Source organism: Carassius carassius, chromosome 11 (assembly GCF_963082965.1).
Source record: "Carassius carassius chromosome 11, fCarCar2.1, whole genome shotgun sequence".
Lineage (NCBI taxonomy): Eukaryota > Metazoa > Chordata > Actinopteri > Cypriniformes > Cyprinidae > Carassius > Carassius carassius.
The window spans coordinates 30,121,425-30,135,957 of record NC_081765.1 but is presented as its reverse complement, the minus strand read 5'-3'; the positions used below and the strand labels follow the sequence as shown (position 1 = coordinate 30,135,957).

Below are 14,533 nucleotides of genomic sequence, written 5' to 3'. Positions count from 1 at the left end.
AAACAAGATAAATGTAATAGTGTGAAGAAGAAAAAAAAGTTTGCTAATGGGCTGAGAAATTAATTAACATCAAGACATGTTCTCATTTATTTTTCTACTCAAGTAAATGTATCTTGTTTTATGGATGTTAACATGTTTTCAGGTTTGGGGGTGGGGGTGATAATGAAAGTCCTTATTTTTGCAACAGTAGTTTAGTAGTTTAGTCAAAAATGAATATTCTTATTATTAATTCATCCTCATCCTCTATTTATAATGAGAACATGAGTTAATATGGATCATATGACAAGAAGGTGAATAAGTAACAAAATTTGATGTTATGACTTCTTTAATCTGTCAAGCTATTCGAGTCTATTTGTTCTCTGTGAGACAAATATCCCTTCTCTCCTGTTTATCTAGCTCCATGGGTACATTAATTTCCTTGCTTATTAATGTCCAAAAAGGCTGTTTTCAATCTTTGCTTGAAATATTTGCAAAGTAAACACAAAACCCAACATGTCAGGATATCGGAATCCAAACTGGAAACCCAAACCACATTCCCTATTCACTCAAAGAAACACATGCCAAGGCAATCAGTAAAATATGCTAAAGACAACAGAAAAGCAACATTTGTCTAGATAACATCAGGGAATATTTAAACAGAATACAAATTCTAAAAATCGACCGCAGAGGGAGTCCAATGAATTAATACATGCCTTTATTGTTTTCACAAAAGACTAATTTTGGTTTGGGTGCTTCTATGCATCCTGAAAAAAGTGAAGAATAAAGAGTGACTGCCGAGCTTTGTTACACACGTTACCGCAGCAGTGTCCAGCGGTTGACTTCAACACATTCATTAAGCTTCATTTGAGATCTTGTTATGCTCTAGCCAAACTTGACGAAAATAAAGAGACAAGGTGTGACACTGAATTATGTTTGAACACGATTCCAAGAACTTGAGTAATTAATGACTCAACTTAGAGCACCTTGGTGTAATTTTTTTCTACATTACAAAGACATTTTTTGTGACTAATTTGACAGGTTTTTCCATTAACAACTGCATCAGAGATGATGGGAAATGCTGTAGGGATCTTTTTTTTTTTTTACTTCATCATATTTAACTGTGTGTATGTTTTATAGCCTGGCACAGTGAATCCCTCTAGCTGACCTAGCTGTATTTAAAACTTTTATTTGCAGTCTATGAAAAAAGAGATGCCTAAAATTGTTATCCTTTATATATATATACAGTAAGTAAAAAATTTAAGGAGTTTGTTAGTTTTAGCCTAGGAACATGAATAAATGTTAAAAACTCATACAGCGGTCCCAAGACATATACAGCGGTCCCAAGAATAACATTCAAGCCAAACCTAACAAAAAAGTATAAATGTGTTTGCAAATGCATTATACACACTGTTCAAAAGACTGGAGCAGTCATGTTTTAGCAGCCTTTACTTCAGTCTTCAGAGTCTGATTCTGCAGAAATCATTCTAATATGCTGATTTGCTTCAGAAACGTGTTGAAAAATTTCAATGGAAAGTGTGATGCATTTTTTTGATGAATAGAAAGTTAAAAAGAACAGGATTTATTTGAAATAGAAATTTTGTAACATTATAAATGTCTTTATAGTCTCTTTTGATTTAATTTATCCTAGCAGAATACATTTTCAGAATACATCACTGTATGAATATATATATATATAGTCCAGTTTTCCATGACCGGGACGAAAACCGCATTGTTCCTCCTGAATCCAAGGTTCGACTATCGGTCGAATTCTTTTCTCCAGTACCCTGGCATAGATTTACCAGGAAGGCTGAGGAGTGTGATCCCTCTTAGTTGGAACACACCCTTCGGTCCCCTTTTTTGGAAAGAGGGACCACCACCCCGGTAAGCCATTCCAGAGGCACTGTACCCGACCGCCACGCGATGCTGCAGAGACGTGTCAGCCAAGACAGCCTCACAACATCCAGGGACTTGAGGTACTCAGGGTGGATCTCATCCACCCCTGGTGCCTTACCACCAAGAAGCTTCTTAACTACCTTGGTGACTTCAGCTTGGGTGATGGACAAGTCCACCTCTGAGCCCTCATCCTCTGCTTCCTCAACGGAAGGCATGTCGGTGGGGTTGAGGAGATCCTCAAAGTATTCCTTCCACCATCCAACATTCAATCCCCAGTTGAGGTCAACAGTTGCCCACCTCCACTGTAAACAGTGTTGGCAGGGCACTGCTTCCCCTTCCTGAGGCGACGTACGGTTTGCCAGAATCTCTTTGAGGCCAAATTATAGTCAGTTGACAGCTCCACCCCTCTCTATACCCGAGTGTCGTGAATTTAATGATGAACTGCCTTTAACTGTCATTTTGCATTATTGACACACTGTTTTCCTAATGAATGTTGTTCAGTTGCTTTGACGCAATGTATTTTGTTTAAAGCACTATATAAATAAAGGTGACTTGACTTGACTTGTCCAAGACATATTGCCGGATGTCAGAGGAAACAACCACAAAGTCAATCATTGACCTCCTGCCTAGGGTGTCCTGGTGCCACAGGCACTGATGGACACCCTTATGCTTGAACATAAGCAACATAAAAAACCCCACACCAGCCCGCCACCTCTCGCCGCGGGCAACTCCAGAGTAGTAGAGAGTCCAGCCTCTCTCAAGGGGGGTGGTTCCAGAACCCAAGCTGTGCATGAAGGTGAGCCCGACTATCTCCAGTTGGTACCTCTCAACCTCCCGCACAAGCTCAGGCTCCTTCCCAGCCAGTGAGGTGACATTCCATGTCCCTAAGACCAGTTTCCGTGTCCAGAGATCAGGTTGTTCGAGCCCCCACCCCGGGCCTGTCTCCACTAATATTCTGTCTCCACGGTCCTTGTTTTTACATTTTCCATTAAAAGGGCTATTGAACCACTATTAGTCTGACCCGTCACCTAGGACCTGTTTGCGTTGGGAGACCTTACCGGGGGCATATAACGATGCCATATGTTTTTACATGAGAAAACAAAATGAATATGTTGAATGCATGGCAATTTACATTATGTGGCCAATCTCCAAAAAAGCGCAAACACAGGCCATGTAACTTGTGCACCATCCTTGCTTCTGAAATCATATGATAGCTAAACCATAATAAGTTGTCATGTAGAAGTTGACCACAATAATGAATAATAATAATAATAAGACTCCCCTCAAATCTCACTCATATTAATTTTAATATAGCAATCTGAAAATTGAGTGCTATGGAAATTTGGATTAGTTTTATGGTGCCTTTCAGAGAAAAAACAAATCATTTGCATGGCAAAGAGCACCCCAGACATTCTGCTCAACACCTCCTTTTGTGTTGAACACAAGAAAGAAAATATTTAGAGGCTGATACAACATGGGTAAACAATGAATAAACAATGCTCTCGTGAACTTTTCTTTAAACACTCTTTGATGTAACCAATACCTGATGTCTTTGCAGCTGCAATAGCAACATATCATTAAAAACTCCAGTGGCCATTGGCCTGGTATGGTTTCATATGAAGTCTATTTGTTATATAATCACACCACTTCATTTAGCAGGAAATCAATTCAGGCAGGTGTGACAAATGACATTGGCATCAAGGCCCACAGCAGAGAAGATCTATATGGTCTTTGTTTGGAGTATTGATTTTTGACCTCCACTAACCTGTGTTTGAGCAGCAGGGCTCGCAGCACATTGGCTCGGTCTTCGGCTCTGATCTGGTCTGAGATTATCATGGTTTCCACCAGCAAGTGGGCGATGCCAGGAAGTGTGGTTTGATCCAGATCTAGCATTATGGCACCTGGGTAACAGAACATCGTGTTTGTGATATTGGCATATATGCGATATATAGTGGTATAGTGTTCCAATTCTTTATATTTTAACTGAAGTGTTACATAATGTGAAGCTGTTTTTGCACTGATACCAGACTTATTCCTTCATTTGTTACGAATAATCTTCTGGTTATATAAATAACTATTTGGTCCTTCAAGTTATAAATAAAAGGAAAAAATAATCAAAGTAGCTTGCATTTGTAAATTCATCATATTATTACATAAGCATTGCACCACATAGTTGTACAATGTGTAAACCATTTTCAATCAAATGTTCAACAAAAACAACTTTATCATGGCATATACTATTAAACTAGTCTATCACGGCCGTCCATGAAAGATGTCGTTTGTCAGGGTTGTCATGTTAGCTCCACAACCACAGGAACTGAAACTTACCAAAACATTCTGACTGATGTGTTTGGACTGAATATTTCTATCATGCTTTTTCAAATCTAATGCACTGTTTACCTTGTTATCATTGCAATGAAAATCATCAATTTTTCATGGTCAAAAAGTGGTTATGCCCAAGAGGGTTTCATTTATTTATCTATTTCAAGTGCCCAGTTGAATTGTGTCAGTTATACGGCACTGGTTTGTCAAGCGCGTGGATGTTAGGATTGGACCAGGATCACAGGCTCTGATTGGGCTGGCAGAGAGGTCGACTCTTACCATGTGTGATGGTCCTGCGGAGCTCCAGCAGGCTACGGAAGGACAGCGAGGCCACATGTGGTTTACCCCAGCGTTCTGTCTCCTCCTCCACGTCTTCCTCAAACTTGATCCAACGTGCCGTCTCTTTCCAGCGCATCTCCTGGTTCTTATCCACTATTAGCTCATTGAGCTCCACAAAGACCTACAGAGAACACAGTGTCAAATGCACATCATAAAGAACTTTTAATGAATCCTAACTGAAGTTACTTCGAGGCAATTCATTAAACTTGATGGCCATCGTGGAAATGCTCCCCGGGAGCTAATTTCTAGGAAATAGGCAAACAAGTACTGCTCTGTTTGGAAGGGGAGACGTATATTTTGCAAACAAAGTATGACAGCGATATCATAAATCTTCTTTCTTTTTAGCATTTTCCATTCTAAAGTAAAAACACAGGTCAAAATGATCTGTCAAAATGATCTATCAAAATGACTGAAAACCTTTCAAGACAGACCTACCGTGAGCACCGAGGTTGTTACGGTGATGATTTATGCTTCTGCTGAAGCCACAAGTCAGCGAGTTTCAATCCACTTCAGTTTCATAAAACAAAAGTTTTATGAAGGTTTCATTACCAAATTCTCAGTGTTGAGAGCTATGCAACCAACAATCCTAAAAATATGACAACCAATCAGAGAAGTTACCATGGAAACTAGCACAAATCCTTTACTCCCATGAAGCATTGCAAATGACTTAATCGAATCAGTCTCCCTTCACTCACCAACTACTTATATCTCTGTATATGATTAAGCATTTAGCAATAAAAACTATAAATATATTCAGAGATATCTGTTATTTTACACTTGTGACTAAGCAAATCAGCATCGTTTTTGTAAGCTAAAAAAAAATTTTTGTTGATTGAAATAAAGCTGAAATAAACCAAAATATAAATAGAAAATGTAACATTTCATCTTAAACTTGACAAAAAGCAACTAAATTAAACAAAATATTTGTAAGTTAACATAGTACAATTATAAACTACAATGAATTAAAGCAAATTAAGGCTAAATTATATGTGTTTATGTGTGTGTGTGTGTGTGTGTGTGTGTGTGTGTGTGTGTGTGTGTGACCCTGGATCACAAGTTGCTGGGGTATATTTGTAGCAATAGCCAAAAAAACATTGTATGGGCCAAAATTATAGATATTTCTTTTATTTATTTTTCTTAGCGTAAATATATCAAAACTAAATTTTTGTTTAGAGGCAAGGCAAGGCAAGTTTATTTATATAGCACATTTCGTACACAATGGTAATTCAAAGTGCTTAACATAAAAGAAAGTAAAATAGTCATGAAGAAATAATTAAACAAAAATAAAAATAACCAATTTTAAAACTCTGAAAATTATTAAAAATGTACTTATTTAAAATGAATTTAAAAAAGTTAAAAATAGAAAATTATTTTGCATAAAATGCAGTGAATACGTAAAATATAGTGCAATCGGTTCGGTTACACTGTGCTCATTCAATAAATGCACAGCTAAACAGATGGGTTTTGAGTCTAGATTTAAATGTGACTAGTGTTTTAGCACAGATTAGGAAAATGCATTGCTAAGAATTCATTTGGACAACTTCTTTAGAATTAGAATTTTTTTTTTTTTTTTTTTTGCACCTTCAGATACCAGATTTTCAAATAGTTGTATCTCGGCCAAATATTGTCTGATCCTAAAAAAAACTATGCATCAATGGAAAGCTTATTTATTTTAAAACCTGCAATTAAGATTTTTGGTCCAGGGTCAAATATATATAAAAAATGATTAAAAAAAAGAAAGAAAAAAAAACAATAAATAATACAAATAGCAAAAATGAAAATGAAAATACAAAAATAAAAGATCATTCAAAATATTAAAAGATACAATAATAATAACAATAATAATTTAATATAAATAAATCATTTTATATTGTAATTAAAATTTGCAATGGGAGAGTAGATTTTTACCTTTTCTTTATCTAAAGAAAATTTATCTGCCATTTATCTTTATCTAAATAGCTTTTTCTCTGAATCATAAATTTATGTTGATTCATCTCTGCTGATTGTTTTAGTTGAAGAATCATTTACTGAAGAAACTCTTAAAATACCCATAAAGGGGGAAAAAATGCTTCTGGAACCAAGGTGCTTGAAAAGCATTCACTGATTCGCTCTATGGGTGACTTTGTCACATATTTTACGCACATAGATGAGCCCTGAAATTCAGTGAGACTAATTCTCCTCACACTGGTTGAGTCAGAGCCACACGAATAGCACAGACTCCGGTGTTGACTGACTAAGAACCTTATGCAATTAATCCAGCTGATTTAGAGGCAATGCTTTCACCCATTTATTGAAGCCCACTGGATGAAACGGATCAACAGATATCAGCAAAGGAAAGATCACTGAATCGAGGGTCTCTCCTGCTCCTCCACATCGATTGTCTCAATTAACACTACCTCATTATCAGTATCAGTGTCAGTCTGGGGAGGACAGAGACTTTACTTACAGCTTCCTCTTTAGGATCAAGAATCTCAAAATCAATACACGTTTTCGGCTAGTTACTAAATTTTATTATAATTTTTTTAATTTATGCATTTAACAGATGCTTTTATCCAAAGCGACTTACAGTTCATTCAGGCTATAAATTTTTACCTATCATGTGTTCCCGGGGAATCGAACCCCCAACCTTGCACTTGATAGCGCAATGCTCTACCAATTGAGCTACAGAAACACTTGTAAAAACACAATTACTACATCATTGTGACAGTCTGCCACGCTATTATTTTAATATTAATTTTTCCACACTGTTTTATTATCAAAATCTGCTCATAAATGACATGTAAAAACAAAACAAACTACGTTTGGTCAGTTACATTTTAGCCAGACAGTCTTTTGTCTAAGTGAGCGAGAATAAGTTATAATGTGGAGCACACTGTACGTCTGGCTGTATGAAACTAGGTCTCATTTTTCTTTTCTCTGTGCGGTTTAGGAAGCTCAGCTCTCACCTCATGAGTTTTCTTGTCCATCCTCTTCCTAATCTTCAGGCTGGACAGAGGAGGTGAGCTATTGCTGGTTCGTGGTACTTGACAGCGTGATGATTTCTTGACGAGGTGACGCCTAACCCCAGGATTGTCCTCAAAACGGTGACCTTAAATAAAAAATAAAAAGAAAAGGTTAGGTAAATACAATAAAAAGAACTGTCAGTTTTGTAAGAGCAGCTACAGATGCAGAGGGGAAAAAAATAAATGAACCCTTGAATTTACCATGGTTTTGTGCATATACTGATCATAAAATTTGCAACCAAGTCAGAACAAAACACAGACACAGTATGCTTTAACAAACAATACACAAACATACGTTTTCACATCTTTTTTAACATACTGTGTAAATATTCACAGCAGGTTTGTATATGACACTATTCGAGGCTAAGCATATCCCATAATTCAGTTAAATTAAGTTAGAAATCAAATGTAATATGATAGTATATGTAAAGTGCTGTACATTATTTTTGGTGCAGAGATGAGGGTAAAACTTCTTTAGTAAGGCATCATTACTAAATTGTGTTGCCTGTTTAATAAGTAAAAATAATAATATTAATAATAATAAAGGAAAACTTGGCATAGCTACTGAGTTCCATAGTGACCAGACTGGAGGTAATGGACAGAGCTGTAATGCATTATAAAAACACACTCAAAAAATGTATTTTTTATTTATTCTTTTCTATTTGCAAAAAGCATTGCCTGATCCATGCCTGGAAAAAGAGACTTTGATTTAAGTACTGTAAAACATTACAGAACATTAAGAACTTGGATAAGGCTGAAGAGTGTTAAGAAATTTCCATAAGCCTTGATATTCATCAGTCGATTTTGAAGTAAATGGTCTACATGATCAATTTATACAGAAGCACATGGTAAATCCAAGGGTTCACATAGCTTTTACTCAGTGTAGCAATGAAATTGCATACAGTTGTGTGATTGAGATTAAAAGTGGGCCTAGAAAAACAAGAGAATCAGCGGCCTTCTCAGCTGAGCACAACTCAGAGGCATATTTTGGATGCTAGGCCTTTCCAGAAAAATTGCTGTGATTTAATATTGTATCATGTTAGCCCACAAACCAAGATTTTTATTGAATTTGGGATAAATGAAGGGGTGTATTATGTGAAACCCTCTTTCCAGCTGTTCTGAGTGCCAAGTAAAAGGCCGGGGCTCTCCAAGGGTTGAGGCCTTCCAGGACGCCCAAGGCCTCAGCTGGTTTGTGTTGTCCCAGTAGCCCGGGGATGTTCGGTAAACAAACTACCCTTTCTCTCCTAGCGTTGGTCATGCATCCATTTCCCCCAACCCACCCCCACGTAAAAACAAGGCTCTCCATAATTTTGAAGTGCACATACTGGTGCTCGGCTGTTTCCCAGGGGTAGAGCGCTAACAATATGGTGGGCGTGCCTTTTGGCTGTACTCTGGTTGTGCTTTTCATGGCAAGACAGCAAAAATCCTAGAGGAGACCAAAACAATCAAGTTTTCATCAAAACATCACAGGACGAACCCAACTCAGGCCGCAAACGTATTTAATGCACAAAAGTGTTGACTTTAAATCTCAATTCAAGCATTCGATCTGTCCTCCCTTACTTTGTTAGCTTTACCTATTGAACATTGGGACACCTCCAAACATTCTCTCAGAATGGTTCAGTGACAGAGGAATACATTGAATGCAATGGAAAAAAAATATTTTCAAATGTTAATATTTGAACAATTCTGTCTACAAAATACAAAGATACAGAATTTTTCATTTTATTTAAAATAAAAATATTAAATTAAATTAAACTCAATTTTATTTTAATATTATTATATAACACACCATGTTATAATGAGCACACTCACGCCCTAAAGAGTGCAGCCCGAAAAATGGAGCACAGCTGAACGAAAACAAAACTAAAAGGTATTTCGTATTGCACAGAGAGAAAGTAATTCTACCTACAGAAAAGCTTTAAAATCTTCTCTTTCAGAGCAAAACAAACACAGCCCCAGGAATTGATCACTTGGTGGTTATACCAATTGATATTTTGTGAGGATTTCTTGAGAAAAAAAATGAAACTAATATAAAAACAATGATCACATTACTAAAAACTTTAACCCTTTTATTTTTTAAAGATTTTTCCTTTGTCATTAACCCAAATATGTATATATATATATTTTTACTTCAAATAAAAATTTTATGACAGTGTGTGTATGTAGCTGAAAAGAAACAAGACAAGCAAGACTGAGAGATAAGATGTAAACTGATCTCTGCTAGACTGTCTGTCTGCTCTTCACACAGACATTTCCTTGAGGGACTGTAGAGAGAACCAAAGACAAAGACCCCGAGGGAAACTCACTAGTAAAAAGTCTACACAAAGACAAAAGCATCACGCCTGAGGGCTTTACTGTTTTTATTTTTTAAGTATGTTTATTGTTGGCGCAGTGGATAAGACACACGTCTTTGGTGTGAGAGACCGGGTTCGAATCCACTGTGAGACACCAATGTGTCCCTGAGCAAGACACTTAACCCCTAGTTGCTCCAGAGGAGTGCGACCTCTGACATATATAACAATTGTAAGTCGCTTTGAATAAAAGCGTCAGCTAAATGGATAAATGTAAATGTTTATTAACGAAAATCAGTGTTTAAACACTGACTGTAACTTGAATGTATCAGACCCATTGTGTTTCATATAAGAAACAGTTTCTCCAAAAAAGTAACATTTGGTTATTATTTACTCATGCTTAAAACCTGCATGACTTTCTTTCTTCTGTAAAACACAAAAAGAGAATGGATAATGTACTGGTTGCTTTTTTCCATGCAATAACAACGAATGAGGCACATTCAAGTTTGAAAAAAAAAAAAGACAATGATCTTAATCTGGCTTCTTTTGGAACAATTTTATCTAGTCTTTGTGTCATAATTTGGAAGTCAGTCAACATTAACTTTTAACTCAACTATTCAATATTCTCAATTGATGATTGATTTAGCCCATGGCAGATATAAGAAAGATGAACAATGCAAATATTAAAATGACATTAAAATGACAAAAAAAATCTGGGTGTTATATTAGACATCAACTTGTCTTTTGAAAACCATATTTCCCATATTACAAATATAGCATTCTTCCAGCTTAGAAACATTGCCAAGTTACGGAACATGTTACCTGTTTCTGATGCAGAAAAGCTAGTTCATGCATTCATGACCTCTAGACTGGACTATTGTAATGCACTTCTAGGTGGTTGTCCTGCATCTTCAATAAATAAGCTACAGGTAGTCCAAAAAGTAGCAGCTAGAGTCCTTACCAGGTCAAAAAAAAATATGATCATATTACCCCAATTTTACAGTCTCTGCACTGGCTACCTATTAAGTTCCGTATCAGTTACAAATTATCATTACTTACCTATAAGGCCCTAAATGGTTTAGCTCCTGCGTACCTAACTAGCCTTCTACCACGCTACAATCCATCACGCTCCCTAAGGTCACAAAACGCTGGACTTTTGGTAGTTCCTAGTATAGCAAAGTCCTCTAAAGGAGGTAGAGCTTTTTCGCATTTGGCTCCCAAACTCTGGAATAGCCTTCTTGATAATGTTCGGGGTTCAGACACACTCTCTCTGTTTAAATCTAGATTAAAAACCCAAGCTTTCGCCAAGCATTCAAATAATGCATCTCATAATTTGGGACTGCAGTTGTATTTGATCAAATGCGCATTCTTATTCTTTAGCTTGGGTTAAACTAATTAATTTTACTTTGTTGGAAAAGCAGCTATGCTAATTATGTCTCTATTTTGTTTCTATGTTTTGCCATAGGATTTACATCCCATGGTAACTAGGATTTCCACAAGCTCCAGTCTGGAAGCAGAACATCTGAGAAGAGATGATGCTGACTCTCAGAGGACCTCATATGATGCTAACCCTGAAACAACATACAGAACTAACAAATATTCCTACAAGTGTGATTGCATCATATAATAATTGCTGTTAATAATGTTTATCATCTGTTTGACTACATCTCTAATTGATTTTTCCGAAAATTTCTGCCATATGCATATAAATTGATAGTCAACACTGATAAGCTACTACAAAATATTGTAGAAAATTTTCTGTAAAGTTGCTTTGCAATGATTTGTATCGTAAAAAGCGCTATACAAATAAACTTGAATTGAAAATTGAATTGAATTGAATCTTCTGTCTGCAACACATCAGATTCAAAAAACAATTACTGTGTAAGGTAAAGACAAGACTATATATATATATATATTTATATATATATATATATATATACTATAATTTACACAAAAAAAAGTCTAAATTAATTGCAGTAGAACAAACCTTTTATGTCTGAATAAAGTTACTGTGTAATATGACTCTTCCCTGAGATGCATGTGTGTGTAGAGGTTTGGCAGCACATGTATGTGTCAACAGGATGGGAAGTGGTACTTCATAATCTGTTCTCTCAAACATGCCACATCACTGGAGGCCATGATATGTTTCATATCAACAAACTGTTTGCAAGGGCTCAGCTTGACATTAATTAGCTTGTATTTCCCAACAGGATCAATAAAACAAATTCCCAGCTATCAATTTCCAATGCGAACAAGATCTATAGAGGGTGGAGTGCACTTTTACAATGTCACAACTGCAGTCATGTGAATGGAAAATCCTACTGGATTTAATCAAAAGTTGCCTGTTAGACATTGTAGAACAGAGACGTACATTGAGGCTTTTTGCAGTTTATAAACCTAAACTATTGTCAAAGACAGACAATGGCAAAAGTCTGTCGAAAAATGAAGTGTGAAGCAAAGTGGAGGTCACTATGACATTTGCAAAAACTAAGGTGGAAAATATTACCCCTCATCACACTGCCAACTTTTTAACAACAGGCACACTTACGGATTGGTTCGACTTGGGAGCCAAGCTGTGAGTGGATGGACTCCAGAAGGTCATAATCATCGAAATCCAGCACAAACTCCTCAAAGTCCTCAAAGCCGTCCACTGCGAAGCTCCCACGAGGGTTTTCCTGATCCCCATAACACCCCTTTCCAGTCTCTGCATCAGAGCCGCCGCTCGTGTCCTCCTCCTTCCCCACATCTGTCATCTCCACACCTTGTACCTCCGGATCATCCAGGATGCAACCCTCTTTCGCGCCGCTATTTTGTACTTTTTCCCGTCAATAATGTAGAGCTCAAAAAACTGATGCAAAATTAGTTTTTACTACATCCCAGTCCAATCTTCAGATTGGGATTCAGAAGTGGGTCCTGGAAGCAAGAATTTCTACAAGTATGGAATGACCATGAATCAAGGGATTAATATGGTTTGCAATTAAATTTGTCCAAGAATGGGATGGAAAAGAAGAGGAGCTCCCTTAATCCATAGAGAGTTTGTAAGATCCACCTGGCCGCCTGATGAGAAAATGGTGTCTGGCCTCAGGCTTCCCAAACAGATAAGCAGTAGGTCTGTGAGACGTGTCCGCCTGTACGCAAGCAGAGGAAATGTTGATACAACTGAACTACTTTTGAAGACTCGCACTAATCCGTTGGCTGCCTCTGTGATTTCCATGACGTTGTCGATTGATTCTGCAGCTGCATGACCGACAGAGATGCTATCCTCTATCCGGTTTTTCCCTCATCAGGTCCGAAGCTGGTTACACCACCCTATCAGAACAGCACAGGTAAAAACCTCCATCCGAAACAACAGCAGTGCCGAAGAAGTAGACAACATGATGCCACACATTACACAGCGCTGTCTCCACATGACCAATCTCCATGGAAACCACAGCTGCTTCTAGAACTCGGCCCAGTCTCATTTTCAAGCGGTTACCTGCCCGGTGATGAGCCAATTGCAGTCCAGATGCGTCCAATAGCCTACATAGCTGGACATTTACAAGATTATTACATACTATGCATATCAGAAAAACATTGTATTGCTCAGAGATTGCTCTTTTATAGAGATATAAGGGAGACCTCAATTATGTTTCATGTAGAAATTAACTTTGACTTAGATGTTTCTCCTAAAATTCATTAGGAGAGGCAAATATGAACTAAAGTGTAAGATGAAAAAAAAAAAAAAGCTCAGATAGTTTGATTTTTGGGAGAATTTAATAAGAAGTGTTGAGCTCATATGAAAAGTTCTCACTCAAGAATATGAGACTTAAAATTTTAGAAAAAATAAATAAATAAAATATCCATTTGCTCTCTGTTTAAACTTATAAGTAACACTGACCATATTTCCAAAATACATCATTTTGTTGATTTTTATTCACTGTAATTGCAATCAAATTCCTGCCTAGACAAACAACTGAGACTGAAAGAGACTTCATTTGTGGTTTTTCAACAATGAACAAACTTATACATCCAAAATATATATAGGAGAAACTATTATGGTTTTGAGACCTAACTCAGTATGTGGTTCTCCAAAAATCAGTAAACTCATAAATGTAAAAAATATGATGAATTTATTGAACACGTTTCATAAACATCAAAAAATTGGATAAATTACCCCTCTGATTGCACTGTTATCACATTACTGTCTAGGAAAAACAAAAGAGATATGAAAAATAGCCCCCTTGTGGTTACTCAACAATTAATGAACAAACTCATTCTAAAAAGGGGGGATGGGGGGGGGGGGGGGGGTGTTCAAAAAATAAATTAGAAAATGAATTCTGTGGATTACACAAGTGAGTATTCTGATATTTCACCTAAATCCCCTGTAAAGGTGTCACATATACTTTATGAAATCACTGGCTCGATAAGATAAGAGAGGTTTATAGCAAGCTTGTGTAATTAAGGGCTTAAATTCAATGGCCTGTTCCACTGTGGCAGCTTCATTTGTAATTTGCTGCGATACAGCAGTCAATGCTTTCTCTTTTCTAAAAGCAGGAAGAGCTGCAGGCGGGTCTTTGGGAAGGATAATCAATTGCAACAGTGAAGTTAATTATAACCAGAGGGATCTCATCCACAGAGCTGCTGCAGCCCTCATCTAAAAGCACTCTGCTGAACTCTGCTAGCTTTCATTCATGGCCAGAGTATGGACTATTTAGCCATATTAGCTAC

The 14,533-nt window shown here is 36.9% G+C and overlaps 1 protein-coding gene across 3 annotated transcripts in view; it reads right to left on the bottom strand.

Annotated features, from left to right (window-relative positions):
- Positions 1–14,533, bottom strand: part of slc4a3 (solute carrier family 4 member 3) — a 102,160-nt gene that overhangs the window by 23,413 nt on the left and 64,214 nt on the right. For 2 of the 3 annotated variants that reach the window (XM_059562507.1, XM_059562509.1), the window contains exons 7-9: positions 7,479–7,621; positions 4,474–4,654; positions 3,638–3,773 (exon numbers count right to left, since the gene is read on the bottom strand). In XM_059562507.1, coding sequence (XP_059418490.1) covers positions 3,638–3,773; positions 4,474–4,654; positions 7,479–7,621 — 460 coding nt within the window. Of the gene's footprint in view, positions 1–3,637; positions 3,774–4,473; positions 4,655–7,478; positions 7,622–12,374; positions 13,337–14,533 lie in introns of those variants that run through there. The other variant, XM_059562510.1, reaches the window with a different exon arrangement.